We start from the raw sequence: 15340 nt of genomic DNA, 5'->3' as shown, positions 1-15340 counted from the left end.
TACTTTTATATTCTACTCTTCTTAGATGCCAAAACTAGGACATTTCTGTTAACTATGATAAGACAGGGGACAGAAATTAACCAGGGTTCAAGCTAAAAATGCCCCTGGAAGTGACAAACATCTGAGGGGAAAGCAGTGAATTCCTCTTTTTTTTTTTTTTTCTTATCAAATATTCCATAACATCTAATAACGGGGTTGAAAGGTAAAATTTTTCCTAAATACCAGTTCCAAATATTGCTCTTTAATACGATTAGTGAAGCGGCTAGTTTTGGAACAGAGTAAGGCAGAAATCATTAAGATCAAGTCAGTGTGGTGCCGTTACCTCTTTGATTGCAGACATCTTGAGCTTCTCGTAATAGTGCAGAGGTGCATGAGGTGAATTCATGTCATATCCGAATCCAGCCACCGCCACCTCATCGCAGTTATGGAGGGCCATTGTGATTGCAACAGTCCCCAGTGTGGGAATATTCTGGAGAAAATAAAACACTTATTAGTATTACATGTTAATTAGTGTTCAGTGACTGCGTATAAAGTACCCAGTAGTCATACAGGTACTTGTGTATGTAGGCAAAGATACCTTTATAGAAAATGACTAAAGATTCATTAAGAAAAATAGAGGTTTTTGAGATAGAACTGAAATTACATCAAAAATGATCAACTGAATGAGTAGGTGTATGAGTGAATGTTTCAGAGAATTCATTTTGTAAATGAATCATTCAGACTAATTTATGAACCAATTTCACTGATTCACTGAAAAGAATCGCACAAATAAAAATGATTAATTCGCGAATAGGTCATCACTATCCACCTTATTTATAATTTAAGAACAGGTGCGGCTATTTGGAAATTGAATGTCTGGCTTCCGGGCAATTCCGGATATTGCAAACTGGTATTTCTTACCATATTATTTTAATGTATTATCATAATTATAACACACTGGTTTGTAGTAAAAATAAGTTTTATTTTAGCACTTTGTTATTCTTCTAGTTATTTACCTAATGCAGCTCATGAATTGGAAGTCTTGCACGTTCACAGAAAATAGCTTACTTCCATGTTGCAAAATAAGGTGGATAACTTGTAAATATATAGTTTATGCAAAATTAATGCATCAGAGTAAAAGTATTTAACTGCAAAAAGTAAACAGGGAAAAACATCAAACATTTATACTCAAGTAGTGATTTTCTATTAGTAATGAAACAATCAAGTTTTAATTTATTACTATACATTATAATTCATAATATACAGTACGATGAAATGCATGACTCAAGATGGAAGTGCAACACTGAATAGACAATGGATGAACTGGATGCTACTGTCGAGTGCACTGCTCACACACTTCAGTGCAGATAATACAGCGTGTGACTGACTTTATCAGAGACAGAGAGAGCAGGAGATGTGTGTGTCTGTGTGTTTATCAGCAGAGAGGGATCATCCAGTCACCACCTGATCCATCGGGGATACGAGTCTCATGGTGAAAGCCTTATCACCACAGTGAGACACTCTCTAGGCTAATCCTGCTCCAGACACTCCGCCTGCATGCTGATAACAGGAAACGCATCACAGCTAGAGCCCCTCAAACACTTGTCTCCATGGCAGCAGAGGGCAAACAGACTCTGGATCAGGCAGGGTTTATATAGTCAAAAATAATGATGACCAGCTACAGAATGGAGCCGAGAGCCTTGGACATTTTTTGTTGCTGTTTTATTATGCTTATATGCCGCAGTCGGTCACTCCATTCATTTTGTTGCTTATGTTTATTTTATGATTAAAGTGTCCACCTCCTTCTTCTCTGAACTTTGTTAGTTACGTTTGATCACTTAAATATACATTATTTTATTTCAGCCACAAGAATTACTACTCATACGGGTCACTTTATTTTGTTTTAATTAGTCAAAATAATCATACTAAAAATACGTTGAAGTGTGTTGAAAGTTATGTTATAATGTTACTCTGCTGGTATGAGACACTTGTTGCACATCGGAGTAAGCTAGATCGATTTTAGAATATCATTAATAAAAGCTGGATGACTTTTTGCTAAATGGCATGCAATTCATTTTAAAACATTGTATGCTGGAGAAAATGCTGTATTACTGTTAAAACAAGTACAGCCACTTGACAGAATAGTGTTGTCTCCGATGCATGGTGCAAACACGTTACTCGCGGTAAATCAAGAAAACAAGAGATTCAAACAATAAGACTAATGGTATTGACCTATTTAACAATGATTAGTTTTCTATCAATAAAGGTGTCCAAACAGTTGCTCACGTTTAATAAAAAACATAGGTCTGGTTTCCCAAACAGATTAAGCCAGGATTAGACCTTAGTTTAATTAGGGCATTTAAGTAGCTTTTATCAATGTGCCTTAGAAAAAAAACATTACTGGTGTTCATCTTGAGACAAAACAATGGCACGGACATATTTTAAGGTATGTTAGCGCAAGTTGCTTTCAGTTAAAACAGCTCAAACATGCATTTTAGTCTGGGACTAGGCTTAAGTTTTGTCTGTGAAACCGGGGGATAACATATTAAAAGCGTCTTTGGTGTTTCCTTGGTTTCTACGGAAGTAAAACTTGAAAATTGACAAATTTGGTGACACAATTACACTGGTTATATTAGCTGATTTCTCTGGATTAAACATTGATGGAAACATTTGGGATAATATAAGTACACAAGTCAACAAAATATATTTTTTAGTGGTTTTGGATATTTTAATAAAAAAAAAAAAAAAAATGTTACATATTATGCCTTAATTTAACGCCATCTCTCATGACACTTTGCAGACTCTGCTCAGGCTGTGCGCGTTTATGTGTTTTTGAGGAGGCGTGGCTTTGGAGAACGATCTGAAGGGAAGGCGAGATCTTTTGCTTTCAAAGCTAGCTTGCTATTGTCCTAGCTTTAATAGCAATGACTGCTGGATTTCTCATAAACTGACTGCTTTAATGATTATTGTGTTTGCTCCTCACCCCTCTTCCCATGAGGCCTTTGTTATGTGGAAGCCCGATGAATCTGAAGGCCGCTTCCTGGATGAAATACGGGTTCAGGATCCGCATGTCTTCTGGATCTCTGGGAACGAAACGTGCCACGGACTTCCAGAATCCCTCCATACTCCGCTGGAAGACATCAAGAACACAACACACATCAGAAGACACATTGCTGAATGAACACTTGAAACAAATGCAATGAATAAACCTGCGTGACTTCTCTGATGGTGAGCAGAAGCAGCTTTTCTTTTCAAACACTCCCTTGACTCCTGCTCTGTGAATACGCTATTATAACTCCAGAAAGGCCTTAAGTAAAAATGACACAGAATAGTCACTCGCGGCTGCTGAATAACGCTTTCAGCTGAGTAAATATGCCGCTCGCTTTGATATTCAGAATAAAAAGGGTGACGCTGCATTCGAGCCAAGAGCGTGCCCGAACACAGACCTCTCGCTCTCCTCGTGGGACGCCCACTTCACCTGCGGCCAATATCAAGGACCTTATGGACACACCTGGTAGAGTGTGACTGTTAGAAGCCATAACTACACTTGACATTCTTGAGTAACAACTCCGGTGGGATTTCATCAAACGGGATCCCACTCCTGAAAGTCATGGTACCACAAATAAACACACAGTGTAATTACGTCTTGCACAAAGCTTGTTTTCTTTTCAAGGAAAGGACAGGCTTTACAGAGGGACACATAACTACACAAAAACTACAAGTGCTTTGACCCAGGGAGCCTTGTGGTTTTCTGGTTTGTCACAAAGCATGTGATACAAGGTGTAATACAAACAACGTGTGGCATGGCATAACACGTACACAACTATCAGTCGCCATCAGCCTCATTTAAGATGTGCACAAACTCCTCTCTTACAACCATCTACACCAATCAACTTTGTGCCATTCGCTATGTAGTAGATATTGAATGAATCCATTGTATTTACAAAGATTTTGTGATTTGTTTCTACACTACCATTCAAAAGTTTGGAGTCAGTAAGATGTTTTAAATTGTTTTGAAAGTCTCTTCGCTCACCAAGGCTACATTTATTTGATCAAAAATACAGTAAAAACAGTAATATTGTGAAATATTAAGTTAAAATATCTCTTTTGTATCTGAATTGTTAAAAATGTAATTCCTGTGATCAAAGCTGAATTTTCAGCATCATTACTCCAGTCTTCAGTGTCACACGATCCTTCAGAAATTACTCTTATATGCTGATTTGCTGCTCAAAAAACAAAACAAACATTTATTATTATCATCAATGTTGTGAACAGTTGCTGCTTAATATTTTTGTGTAAACGGTGGTATATTTTCTTCAGTACTTTTTGTTAAATAGAAAGTTCATAAGAACAGCATTTATTTGAAATAAAAATCTTTTGTAACATTATAAATGTCTTTGCTCTCACTTTTGATTAATTTATTGCATCCTTGCTGAATTAAATATTAAAACTTATTGACCCCAAACTTTTAAGTGGTAGTGTTCACAAGCAATGCTATTTCAAAGCATTTTTGTACCAAACTTTGCATTAATTTCTTAACCATAAAAAATATCAATAACATTCAGAATTCAGCACTACAGTAATAAGTCATGATGTAAAAGTCTGAAATGTTTAAGTCTGACCAGCATTACTAAGAATGCAGAAAGCAGGTGCAGGTAAAAATCTGTTTTTCTGCCTTGCCACAGTAAAATTCTAGATAAAGTGGCAAACATTCAGAGAGCGCTCAAGCACAGGTGAATCGGGCAACGGTTCAGACTCACAGGCCAAGAGTCATAAACACACAGGTGGAAAATGTGACGTGGCTCAGGCAGAGAGAGATGAACACAATACCCTGCAGTGGAGAGGAGAGGGGCCATTTAAAAGCCCCATGAAAAACAAGAAGCGCAAACAAAGCCACAAAGGCAAGGAAGACCCTGTATCAATCACCCCGTGGCAGGATCCACCTCCTACATTGCACAAGGCCTTTGTACGCAGAGTTTCTCTGATACCTGTCACCGAGCTGTTTGAAACAGACCTGCAGGTAAAAAAAAAAGAAGAAAAAAAAAAGAGCTGACTAATGATTACAAACTCTGAGCTGATGTGTGTTCGCCTGATAGTGCCGTCCAAATGGCTCATTGTGCTGTATCACAGACACGGTCACTCAACACTGCCGTAGCAACAAACGGAAAACTAATCTGACCTCAGTGTTTTCTGCACTGCTGCTGCTGAATGTACAGACCTAGTTTGAGAGCTTAGTGGTCTAATGCAAAATTATATATATATATATATATATATATATACACACACACACACACATATACATGTGTACACGTGTGTATATATATATATATATATATATATATATATACACATATATATTTTCAGCAAACTTAGTTCCTGAAGTATTACTCAAAATTATACAATATTTTTTTAAAAAGTCTTAAATGTATTTAAAAAAGTTGAGTGTTTAACGCAATCCCAGTTAATGATAAAATGTACTTCTTTAAAATATATATTTTTCTTCCCAATTTAGTCATAAAATAAAAATACAGGTTATTTTAGGTCTTATTGTAAAATCACATATAAGGGATAAACGTACAGTTAGCCTGTCACTGTCTCTAAATAATTAAACATTTAATCTGTAATAATGACTGGTTATCTACATAACTAAATAAAATGGATTATTTTATTTAGTTTATACCTTGTGTAAGGTATAAATGTACAGTTTGCTGCTCATTTTCACAATACAAAAAAAAAAAAAACAACAAAAAAAAAACAACTACATCTGTAATAGTAACTGGTTAACTGAATGAATAATTTAATAAATGAATGTATGAATCTTATATAAAGGATAAATATACAGTTAGCTGGCCATTATCACAAAACAAACAAATAAATCTGCAATAATAACTGGTTAACCAACTACTTAACTAACTTGAATAAATAATATAGTGAATAAACAAATCAATAAAGAATGAATTTATCTAGAGTATGCTTTAATTGAAATAATTAAATTGTCATAATGTCTCTTTCTAGCATTTTCAATGTGGTTAATGAAATAAAAATATATATGTTAGTTATCGTTAAAACTTTAAAATGTCTAGATTACTAATGCAACCCTGTGACGTCCGACTGATGTAATGGGGTCTCGCTTGGGAGCCCAATCACCTCCAAGTGGTAACTAAATGAGCCAATGAACATTGGCCAGTGAGATTTGCACACCTACTCGGACATACGGGTATAAATATGACCGGCATTACTCACTTCATTCATGTTTTGCTGAGGAGCCAAGACAGGATCCCGGCCATTCAGCAGTAGTTCAGGGCTGTGGCAGGTGGGATGTAATTTCTCTGTTCTCTTCTTCAGGAAACAGGGGTTACTTAGACATTCCAATTCAGTCAGTTAAGTTCGACATTACGTTAGACTGACGTAATGGGGTCCCTATGGAAAGCGCTACAGCCACTGAACTGTGTTACGAGTGTCGGAGACGCAGATGCTGGCAAGCTGTAGCGTGCTGTTTTGGCAACTGCCCTCACACAGTTGTAACCTATCCAGCACCCCGTGTAAGCCCGAGGAGGCTAGTCCTCCATACCAAAAGGGATGGAAGGGACAGGGTTTACTTGGGAAGGCTTGTAGCTGCTGTTCCTTTATGAACCGTATGCCCCAGAAGCCTCGGAATTTGCTTCAGTGGAACTGCTGTCTTCCGCCTGAACTTATTCAGGCAGTTCAACACCGACTGTGTGTGCTCGCTGGTGAGACACGCCGTCATATTGACTGATTCTAACCCCACATCAAGAAAAGAGATGCGCTGCATGAGGGAGAGCTTGCTCTTTTCCAAGTTGACCCGAAGCCCCAGATGGCTGAGGTGTCTGAGCACCAGGTCCCCGTGTTCACATAACTGATCCCGAGACTGGGCCAGAACGAGCCAGTCATCGAGATAGTTCAAGATGCGAGCGGGGTACCCCTGAGCGGGTTAAGGGCAGCCTCCGTGACTTTGGTAAAGATGCAGGGAGACAGGGACAGCCCAGAGGGGAGGACCTTGAACTGATATGCTCGACCCTCAAAAGCAAAACGTAGAAAAGGTCTGTGTCGAGGTAAGACTGAGACATGACATGACATGACGTGTCCTTCAGGTCGATCGCTGCAAACCAATCCTGAGGGCAAACGCACATGAGGATGTGTTTCTGCGTAAGCATCTTGAACGGGAGCTTGTGAAAAAAAGCTCAAATATATACATTTTTAAATGAATCTAAAAAGACTGTGCTGAATCAATGTAACAATTCGGTCACAGACTGAACTGAATCACAAGTCATTACTTTCAGTCATATCGGATGTACACATGCTCAGTTATCCACACACTCACATACTTTCCCTGATGGGTAATTCTCAAAACCCTTAGTTTTTTAGCTCCAAACTTCCCTTTCTTTGGTTAAAAGAGCTCCTGACACATTTTTGAGTGATGATGCTGGCCTGTAACCTGTGGGCGTGGAGTGGGCGCTGTGTTTCCCTGCTCTTCAGAGGGGCCGTGGAAGCCATTACGGCTCATACACTACAATGGCCGCTCTCAGACGCACTGGAACTCTGGAGGTGCGAGTAGCAGACTTTATCACAGAAACCATCAGTTTCCAGTGGGCTGACACACACTGTGGCATTCATAAACCACTGTGGCTTTCTGCAGCAGTCTGTGGAGTGGTAGAGGGCACTGACCCTGACCTTGACCCCCAACCCTCTGTCTCCTCATGTCTGAATCACCAGACTCTGAAGACACTTGACACTCATAAACACCATTGTGCCGCAGTGTGTAAGCTGAACATGTCATACAAGGCATCTAATGATTCATAGACATGAGCTCTGTTCCCTAGTGAGCTGCCTTCCTAGGCAGCATGTTTAGTAAAGCTTTGGATAACAGAATAGAAGAGCTCACCAGGGTTTGGAAGTTATATTATGTCCTCAGAAAAGAAGGATCCACTAATGAGTATTCAAATTTTGCATGTCGAATCAAACATTACAGTCACATTAGATCTTCTTGAGTTGAATCAAATCTTCTTAAATTATCTCAAACTTTGAATGTTCTCAAATTTGACTCACATCAAGTCATCTTAGTCCAAATAAATCTTATCTTTCAAATTCAGTCTTTCTCTTAATCATCTAGTGAAATATTCTGTCTCTTCTCAAGTCAAATCAAATCTCAAATTTTCTCTAATCTGTTCTTCTTAAACGTTCTCAAATGATCTCAAACATTCTTAAATGTTCTCAAATTTGAGTCACGTCAAGTCATCTTAGTCACATTAAACTGTGTCTTTTCAAACGCAATCTTTTTTAAACTTATGAAATGTTCTTGCAATGTTCCTTTTGTTTGAGTCAAATCAAATCTCAATTTTTCTCTAATCTATTCTTCTTAAATGTTCTCAAATGATCTTAAACCTTCTTTAATGTTCTTAAATTGGGATCACATCAAGTCATCTTAGTCAAATTGAATCTTAGGTTTTCAAATTCAGTCATTATTTAAACTTCTGAAATCTTCTCACAATGTTCCTTCTCTTCTATTCTTGAGTCAAATCAAGTTCCCTAATATATTATTCTTCTAAGTTCTCAAATGATCTCAAACCCTCTTGAATGTTCTCAAATTTGAGTCACATGAAGTCATCTTAGTACAATTAAATCTTATCTTTCAAATTCAATCTTTCTCTTAATCTTCTTGTGAAATGTTCCTTCTCTTCTCGTGTGAAATCAAATCTATTCTTCCTAAATGTTCTCAAATGATCTCAAACTCTCTTGACTGTTTTTAAATTTGAGTCACATCAAATCATCTTAGGTCAAATTAAATCTTATATTTGCAAATTCAATCTTTTCTTCTCTATTTTTACTTTTTTAATCTTCTCATGAAATGTTCTTTAAATGGTACTTCTCTTCTCTTCTCTTCATCCAAAGCAGCTCGACGTGACTCATTGCACTAACAGTGGAAACAACAGCAGCTAGTTTTTTGACCCCTTGTCCACCTGCTCATGTTTACTTTTCTGTATGGCCATGTTTGAAGCTGATTTCAAAGAGGAGACAAAAGCAAAAGGACAGCTACTACTACCCGTCCACAACTATGACAGCTGACACAACCAAAACCTCCTTAGCAGATCTTTGGCTGGGCTAACATCTCACATATGGTGGCATTAGTCTAAAAAGGCCATGCAAAGACTACAGATGATTTAGCTGTTTTGATGCATCATTTACGACAAGATATCTTGGCCGTTCTTTTGCTTTCAGAAGACATAGCTGCAATTTAATTCCAAATCAACAGAGATTCAAGTCAAAGAAACACAAGCTAAGATTACAGCCAATAAACACACACAAATGAAAAACATCTACTTCATCTCTGACCCCTCAATTATCCTCATCAGTATTCCTGACTGAATGTTTTGAACGGAAGAATATTTACAAGACAGTCTGCACACTTCAAAACCTTCACCGAATTAACACGTTCCGCTCAATTTCATGTGTAAATTAGAGCCGTGATTGTAGCATGCAGTAGGACGTGAATGAATGCTTCACTTGGACGGGTCAGTAACAGATAATGCTCTAAAAGTGGAAGAGACATTTAAACTGAAAACAATTATCTGAAGAATTTATTTCACTGGTCTTAGCCGTGAAGTTTTCGGTTTAAGTCTGTTTATCATTATGCAAAATTACACATAAATTCGTCTTAAATTGGTTCATTTATTGTTCAGTTTGTTCAGTAAATCACTGTTTTGGCAGTAAAAGGTAATGGATCTACTTAAAACGCACGCTATGGCATGAAACAATCTATCTTCACTCGCAGAGTAGCTGCACATTTAAAAGAATGAAACATAAAAAGACTTTTTAATGCAAATTAAAGAATAAAAAACAAATTTTGTAAACACTAAAATACAATAAAAATAGAGTTCAATGTTTTTTCACTAAATACCCCAAAATGTAATATGGTAAATAGTTTCCACTAAAATATCATAATTACTGTAGTATATTCCTTGCATAAAAAGTACCACCATAAATTATGAATATTTAGTCTACAGCTGTATACATTTACAGCGTAAAAATAGTAATTTAAACCCTTTTTAACGCAGTGGTCAGTACAATTTTTAAAAAGACTTAAATTTTTAAACATTTTTTTTTCTTTTTTTCAGCAAGACCGCATTAAAATGATCACCTGTGCCAGTAAAAAAAACAAAAACAAATTCCAAGAGATTTCTATTTCAAATAAATGCTGTTCTTTTGAACTTTCTATTCATCAAAGATTCCTGAAAAATGTGTCACAATTTCCACAAAAATATGAAGCAACACAACCTTTTCAACATTGATAATAATAAGAAATGTTTTAAATTAGCATATTAGAATGATTTCTGAAGGATCATGTCACACTGAAGACTGGAGTAATGATGCTGAAAATTCAGCTTTGATCACAGGAATAAATTACATTCTAAAATATATTCAAATAGAAAAGTTATTTTGAATTGTATTTATATTTCACAATATTACTGTTTTACTGTATTTTTTAACAAACAGTAGTGTATATCACAGTTAATTACAGATTCTTCCAGAAAGATATCAGAAAAACAAAGCATGCACTTACTGACAAAAGCAAAAGTTGCGTTTCATTTACATTCATGAGATACTGCATCTTTATCTCAGAGCTGCCTTATTAAAAGACTCTCATATCTGCCAGAATGCCACCATTTTTAGGACCTCTACACATGACAAGAAAGACTTTTTTAGACTTTTAGATCTTTTTTATTTTTTTTTTAATTTAAGCCATATTAATTCTTTTCAGGACCCCTTTCACAAAAGAACACTCACAATGCCATGTTTAAGAGATTCATTTCTTGCTCTTCTCGGAAACTACAATTCTCTCTCTAATGGCTTTTCGGCTGGCAGTGGGAATTCTAATGGAGTAGGATATAGAAGGCATGTTATCTGTTTTTTTAGAAAGAGAACGAGTAAGTCAAGCTGCTGCCCATGGGAAAAGGTGCTGTATGGAGACTTTCTAAAAACACATCAACAAATCTCAGCCACTAACCCTATCAGGATACAGTCAGACACAGAACAGATCTCCCACAATCACTTCAAAACCATTGAGTCAAAATGTGATTCAAAACCAAAAGCACTGGATTGCAAAGATGGCTTAACAAATTTTGTTAAGTTTCAGCATAAAAAAAAGAAGGAGAGACAGAGGGGGAGAGAGATTCACTGAAAAATAGCCTGTGCTAAAAGTGTGGCAAAAGAAATATTACAAGCAACTCCTCACCGTATGACTAGCTACACGTCAGTGACTTTTATTACAGTTCTGTGACCTGCGGATCCAAATAATGCGGAAATGTCCTTGAGCTGAGTGAACTAGAGTCAGCTTTTATCATAGGATAAGGTCCTCTAGCAGAAGAGAGACCAGATGTGTGCGCCATTTTTATTAGCATTCTGGAGATAACGCAGAGAAAGAGCTGCTTGACTGAACACAAACCCAGGAGATAAGGTGCCCATTCTGCAGCCCAGACCACACAATTAAGCACATCATTGAGTTCCCGTCAGTCACCTGAGGAAACGCTACACTGGCCGTCTCACAAAGACATCAGCCTCACACAGCTGCATATCAAAGAGGCAGGAAGCACAAAGCTTCATCCGGCTCTACTCACCAAATGCCAATCATATGTACCTGTGGTGATAAACCTCTGCTCCACATTTCATAAACTGAGTTTCAGGAGTGGTCTGCTTTCGACTTAGATTCAGCACTGCCTTGGGAATTTTACATTTATCGATCTTGTAAATCCAGCCTTCTTCCTTACATTGTAACATTGCTATGACAAATTCTGCTGATTTGTCACCAAAATAATGTTGTTTATCTGCCTAACACAGAGCAAAACTGCAAAGATAACTGTGTAGTTTCGAAACCATCAGCAAGAATGTGTTCGAAACCAACAAAAAACTGCTTTGTATGTCATTGCTTTGTTCCAGCAGAAGTGCTTAATATTTATGGTTACATTACAGCTGTATAATTTCCTTTTTTTTTTTTTGGTAATAAAAAACTATGTGAACAACAACAACAACAAAAAAGTGTTTTTTAATTTTAAATGTTTCAAAATATGTAGCTAAAAATAAAAAATGCTAAGTCTTTTTTGGTGGGGCCAGTGAGAATCTTGGCAGGGAAAGTAAAAAACAACTGGGCCAGCAATACAACAAAATTCTTATTGTCACTGTCACTCATATTTAATATTAGTGTACAGAGCACACACTATGCTGCCCCCTACTGGTACATGTATTGCCTGTTCACATCTAATAATCATCTTTTAAAATACTGTTTTTTATTTTTTTAAATCAGCAGACTTTTTTTTTTAGTTTTTCTAAGCTGATTTTAAAGGAAAAACTGTGGAATAGATTTAAACATGTTATAAATGGAACTAAGAATACTGAGAATATAAATGCAAATAAAATCAAATTAGTCACAATATTTGATGAATACATTTAATAAATAAAAAAAATGTGAACGCAAATTTTTGTGAGCTTGTTTATCATGTACTGTATGAGTGATCATATTTGTGCATGTCTTACAAGCTTGTCCTTGAACACCATGTGACGCAGCCATTTGAAGTCCATGGGTTTAAAGGCAGAGACAACAAAAAGTGAGCTCTTCTCGTAGCGCTCTGGTTTCTGGATGGCTCCTTCAGGGTAGGTGATGCGCATAGTGGTCTTCGAGCCCACGTCCTTCTCGAAACCGGCGACTGGAGCCTCGTTTAGTCTGAACCCAGAGGACAAATATCAACATGAAATCCAAACGGTCTCTATTTGTGTTCCTGTGATTAATGTGCTAGACTCATAAATGAACATTACTGAATGTTAATGCTTATTTTCATAAATACTCATCAAATGTAATAACTTTTTACCCTTCTGAAACAACAACTTCTTTCTGTTAATCTGCCAAATATCAAGTGGTGAATTTGGAGAATGCTGGTTGAACTCTGCTTTTATTATCAAAAAAAAAAAGAAGGAAAAAATTATTTTTTTATATTAACTTACCGTACAACAACATCATATTGATCAATTCTGGAGCCCAAGGACTTATTGTAGAGAATGCCTCCGTTGCCAATAATAATACACTTCTTACAACTAAGACTGCAGGAGAAAAATATAAAACGTGATTACTGATCAACTGTACAGCATTACAAGCTGAAAGCATGACAATTTTTAATATATAAGCTGAAAGCATGAAAAAGTTTTAATATATAAGATATGGTTTATCATGTAATACACAAATGATGTGTTTGATGGATAGTTCTTGTAAAAGAAAAGGAGTGAATGCTGTTGTGTTTTGGTGTTTATGTGGACGTTAACTACCTGTCAAGTTTTGAACCCAGCGAATAGCTCTTTGTAGCTAATAAAATATGATCGATGATCTTTTCTGTGGACAGAGAAAACAATTATTTACTCATTTAGAGAGAAAAACTATAGAAAATGCATTAGAGGTCTGAACCTCCTTTCAACAGAAATATTTTGTGACATATCCATGCTGAAGATTACTGGAAAGTTGCTCAATTTGTGGCGTGATGAGCTGTTTGCAAACTACAGTGTATTGAGACATATTGTCCATTAAAACTATGCATAATAATTCAATATTAGTCATACTCCCATTCCTTCTTACTGAGCACCTTTTGCATACTATGTTTATGTAGTATTATTTAACCCTAGTTAACATTATCGCATTGGACTAAAACTTTACTCACCCAGGGTATAACTACTTCCCCAATTTTTTTTTTTTTTTTTTTTTGAGAATAGCCTATTTGTAATTTTTTTGGGTTTCCCCCCTACACCTAACACTTCCCCCACCTAACCACCAAACACTTGTGGTGTTCCTGGTCAAAAATGACCAGCCTACAAAAAAATTGCTTATAAATCTCTCATTACTCCATACTATCAAATACCACTACCACTACTCAACTACCAAATATTGGATTTTGAACTTTTTGTCAAGTTTTCTTTCACTTGGCACAGGTTTTGTATTACTTTTTGGATCTGATTGATCGTAGGTCTCCTTTATCTGAGCTTCTGCACCTCAATTTCTGACCAAAAAAGCATTATTTGTGGGTAATTTTGGCAATATTGAATAAAAAAAATTGTACAATTTATCACACTAGTGTGCTTTAATGTTCAACCAGGTTGTTTTGAAATGCTTTTTTTCTTGTACAAAATGGCATAAAGTCACACTTGTGGTGTTCAAAACCTGTATTAATTGACAGAAAACAAGTTGACAAAAAGACTGAATCCAATATTTTGTGATAATATAACGTAATGAGAGAATATAAGCTTCTTTTTTTTTTTATTGTGTAGGCTGGTCATTTTTGATGTGACTTTCTTCCATTTTGTATAAAATAAAAGTATTTCAAAACAAACTTCCTGGTTAATCATTAAAGCACACTAGTGTGATAAACAGTGCATTTTTTCCCCCAAAATTTTTGATGTACAGTGCATTTTTTTTTTTTTTTTTTCATATTTTTATGACAAATTTATCCACAAATAATGTATATTCCACTCACAAACTGAGGTCAGATCACTCAGATCAATGAGGCCTAAGATCAATCAGTTCAAAAAAGAAACAAAACCTGTGCTAACTGAAAGAAAACAAGTTGACAAAAAAAAAAAAAAAAAAAAAAAAAAAAAAAAAAAATCGAATCCAATATTTGGTTATAATACAGCATAACAAGTGATTTACAATTTTTAAAAGGCCGGTCATTTTGACCAGGAACACCAAAGGTGTTAAAGTGTTTTCAACACAGCCCAAGGGTTAAGACAATCTTACTCTAGTCGTACATGCTATTTAGGGTTGATGATCTACGTGAATGATCTATGTGTAAATGTCGAATTACATTAAAAGGGACATTTCTAAAGCATCACAGTCTCACGCTACCATGAACAATGCTGTAGCCTCCTGGGAAAGAACCTGCATCATATCCTCAAGCACCCTCAGGAATGAGAAAAAACCCTAAGTTTAGAAAGCCATTTATCCTCTACACAATCCATTGTGTTATTTTTAGTAAAACCAAAAGGCTTTCCACTGGGAAACGAGCTCTTTATGCTAAAGATAATAGAACAGGATTTGAATGTAAAGTCCACAACAAAAAAAAACTGCATCACTTTTTGTCCATTTTATTAGTCTGCCTGCCAAAAAAACGTAAGCTAGATCACTTGAAAAAGTAATAATACATCTTTCCTTAAAAAGCCATACTATTTATCTACTACTAGCCATACTATCTGTTCAAAAGCAGTATTTTAAGTGCGTTTTCATCTCAACATCACATTAGAGCACATTAGGCAGCAGTAATTCCCATACACACATGTAATTCATGCATAAGTGTTTCTGCTGAAAGGCACA

General features: G+C 36.2%; 1 protein-coding gene across 6 annotated transcripts in view; it reads right to left on the bottom strand.

Moving 5' to 3' along the window:
- Positions 1-15340, bottom strand: part of st3gal3a (ST3 beta-galactoside alpha-2,3-sialyltransferase 3a) — a 50210-nt gene that overhangs the window by 3439 nt on the left and 31431 nt on the right. For all 6 annotated transcript variants that reach the window (XM_051896966.1, XM_051896971.1, XM_051896972.1 and 3 more), the window contains 5 exons: positions 13309-13372; positions 12991-13086; positions 12526-12712; positions 2963-3109; positions 323-469 (listed from right to left, as the gene is read on the bottom strand). In XM_051896966.1, the coding sequence (XP_051752926.1) occupies positions 323-469; positions 2963-3109; positions 12526-12712; positions 12991-13086; positions 13309-13372 (641 nt within the window). The remainder of the gene's footprint in view (positions 1-322; positions 470-2962; positions 3110-12525; positions 12713-12990; positions 13087-13308; positions 13373-15340) is intronic.

The sequence above is a fragment of the Ctenopharyngodon idella genome, chromosome 6 (genome assembly GCF_019924925.1).
Source record: "Ctenopharyngodon idella isolate HZGC_01 chromosome 6, HZGC01, whole genome shotgun sequence".
In the NCBI taxonomy this organism is placed as follows: Eukaryota; Metazoa; Chordata; class Actinopteri; order Cypriniformes; family Xenocyprididae; genus Ctenopharyngodon; species Ctenopharyngodon idella.
This window is presented reverse-complemented; position numbering and strand designations above follow the sequence as displayed.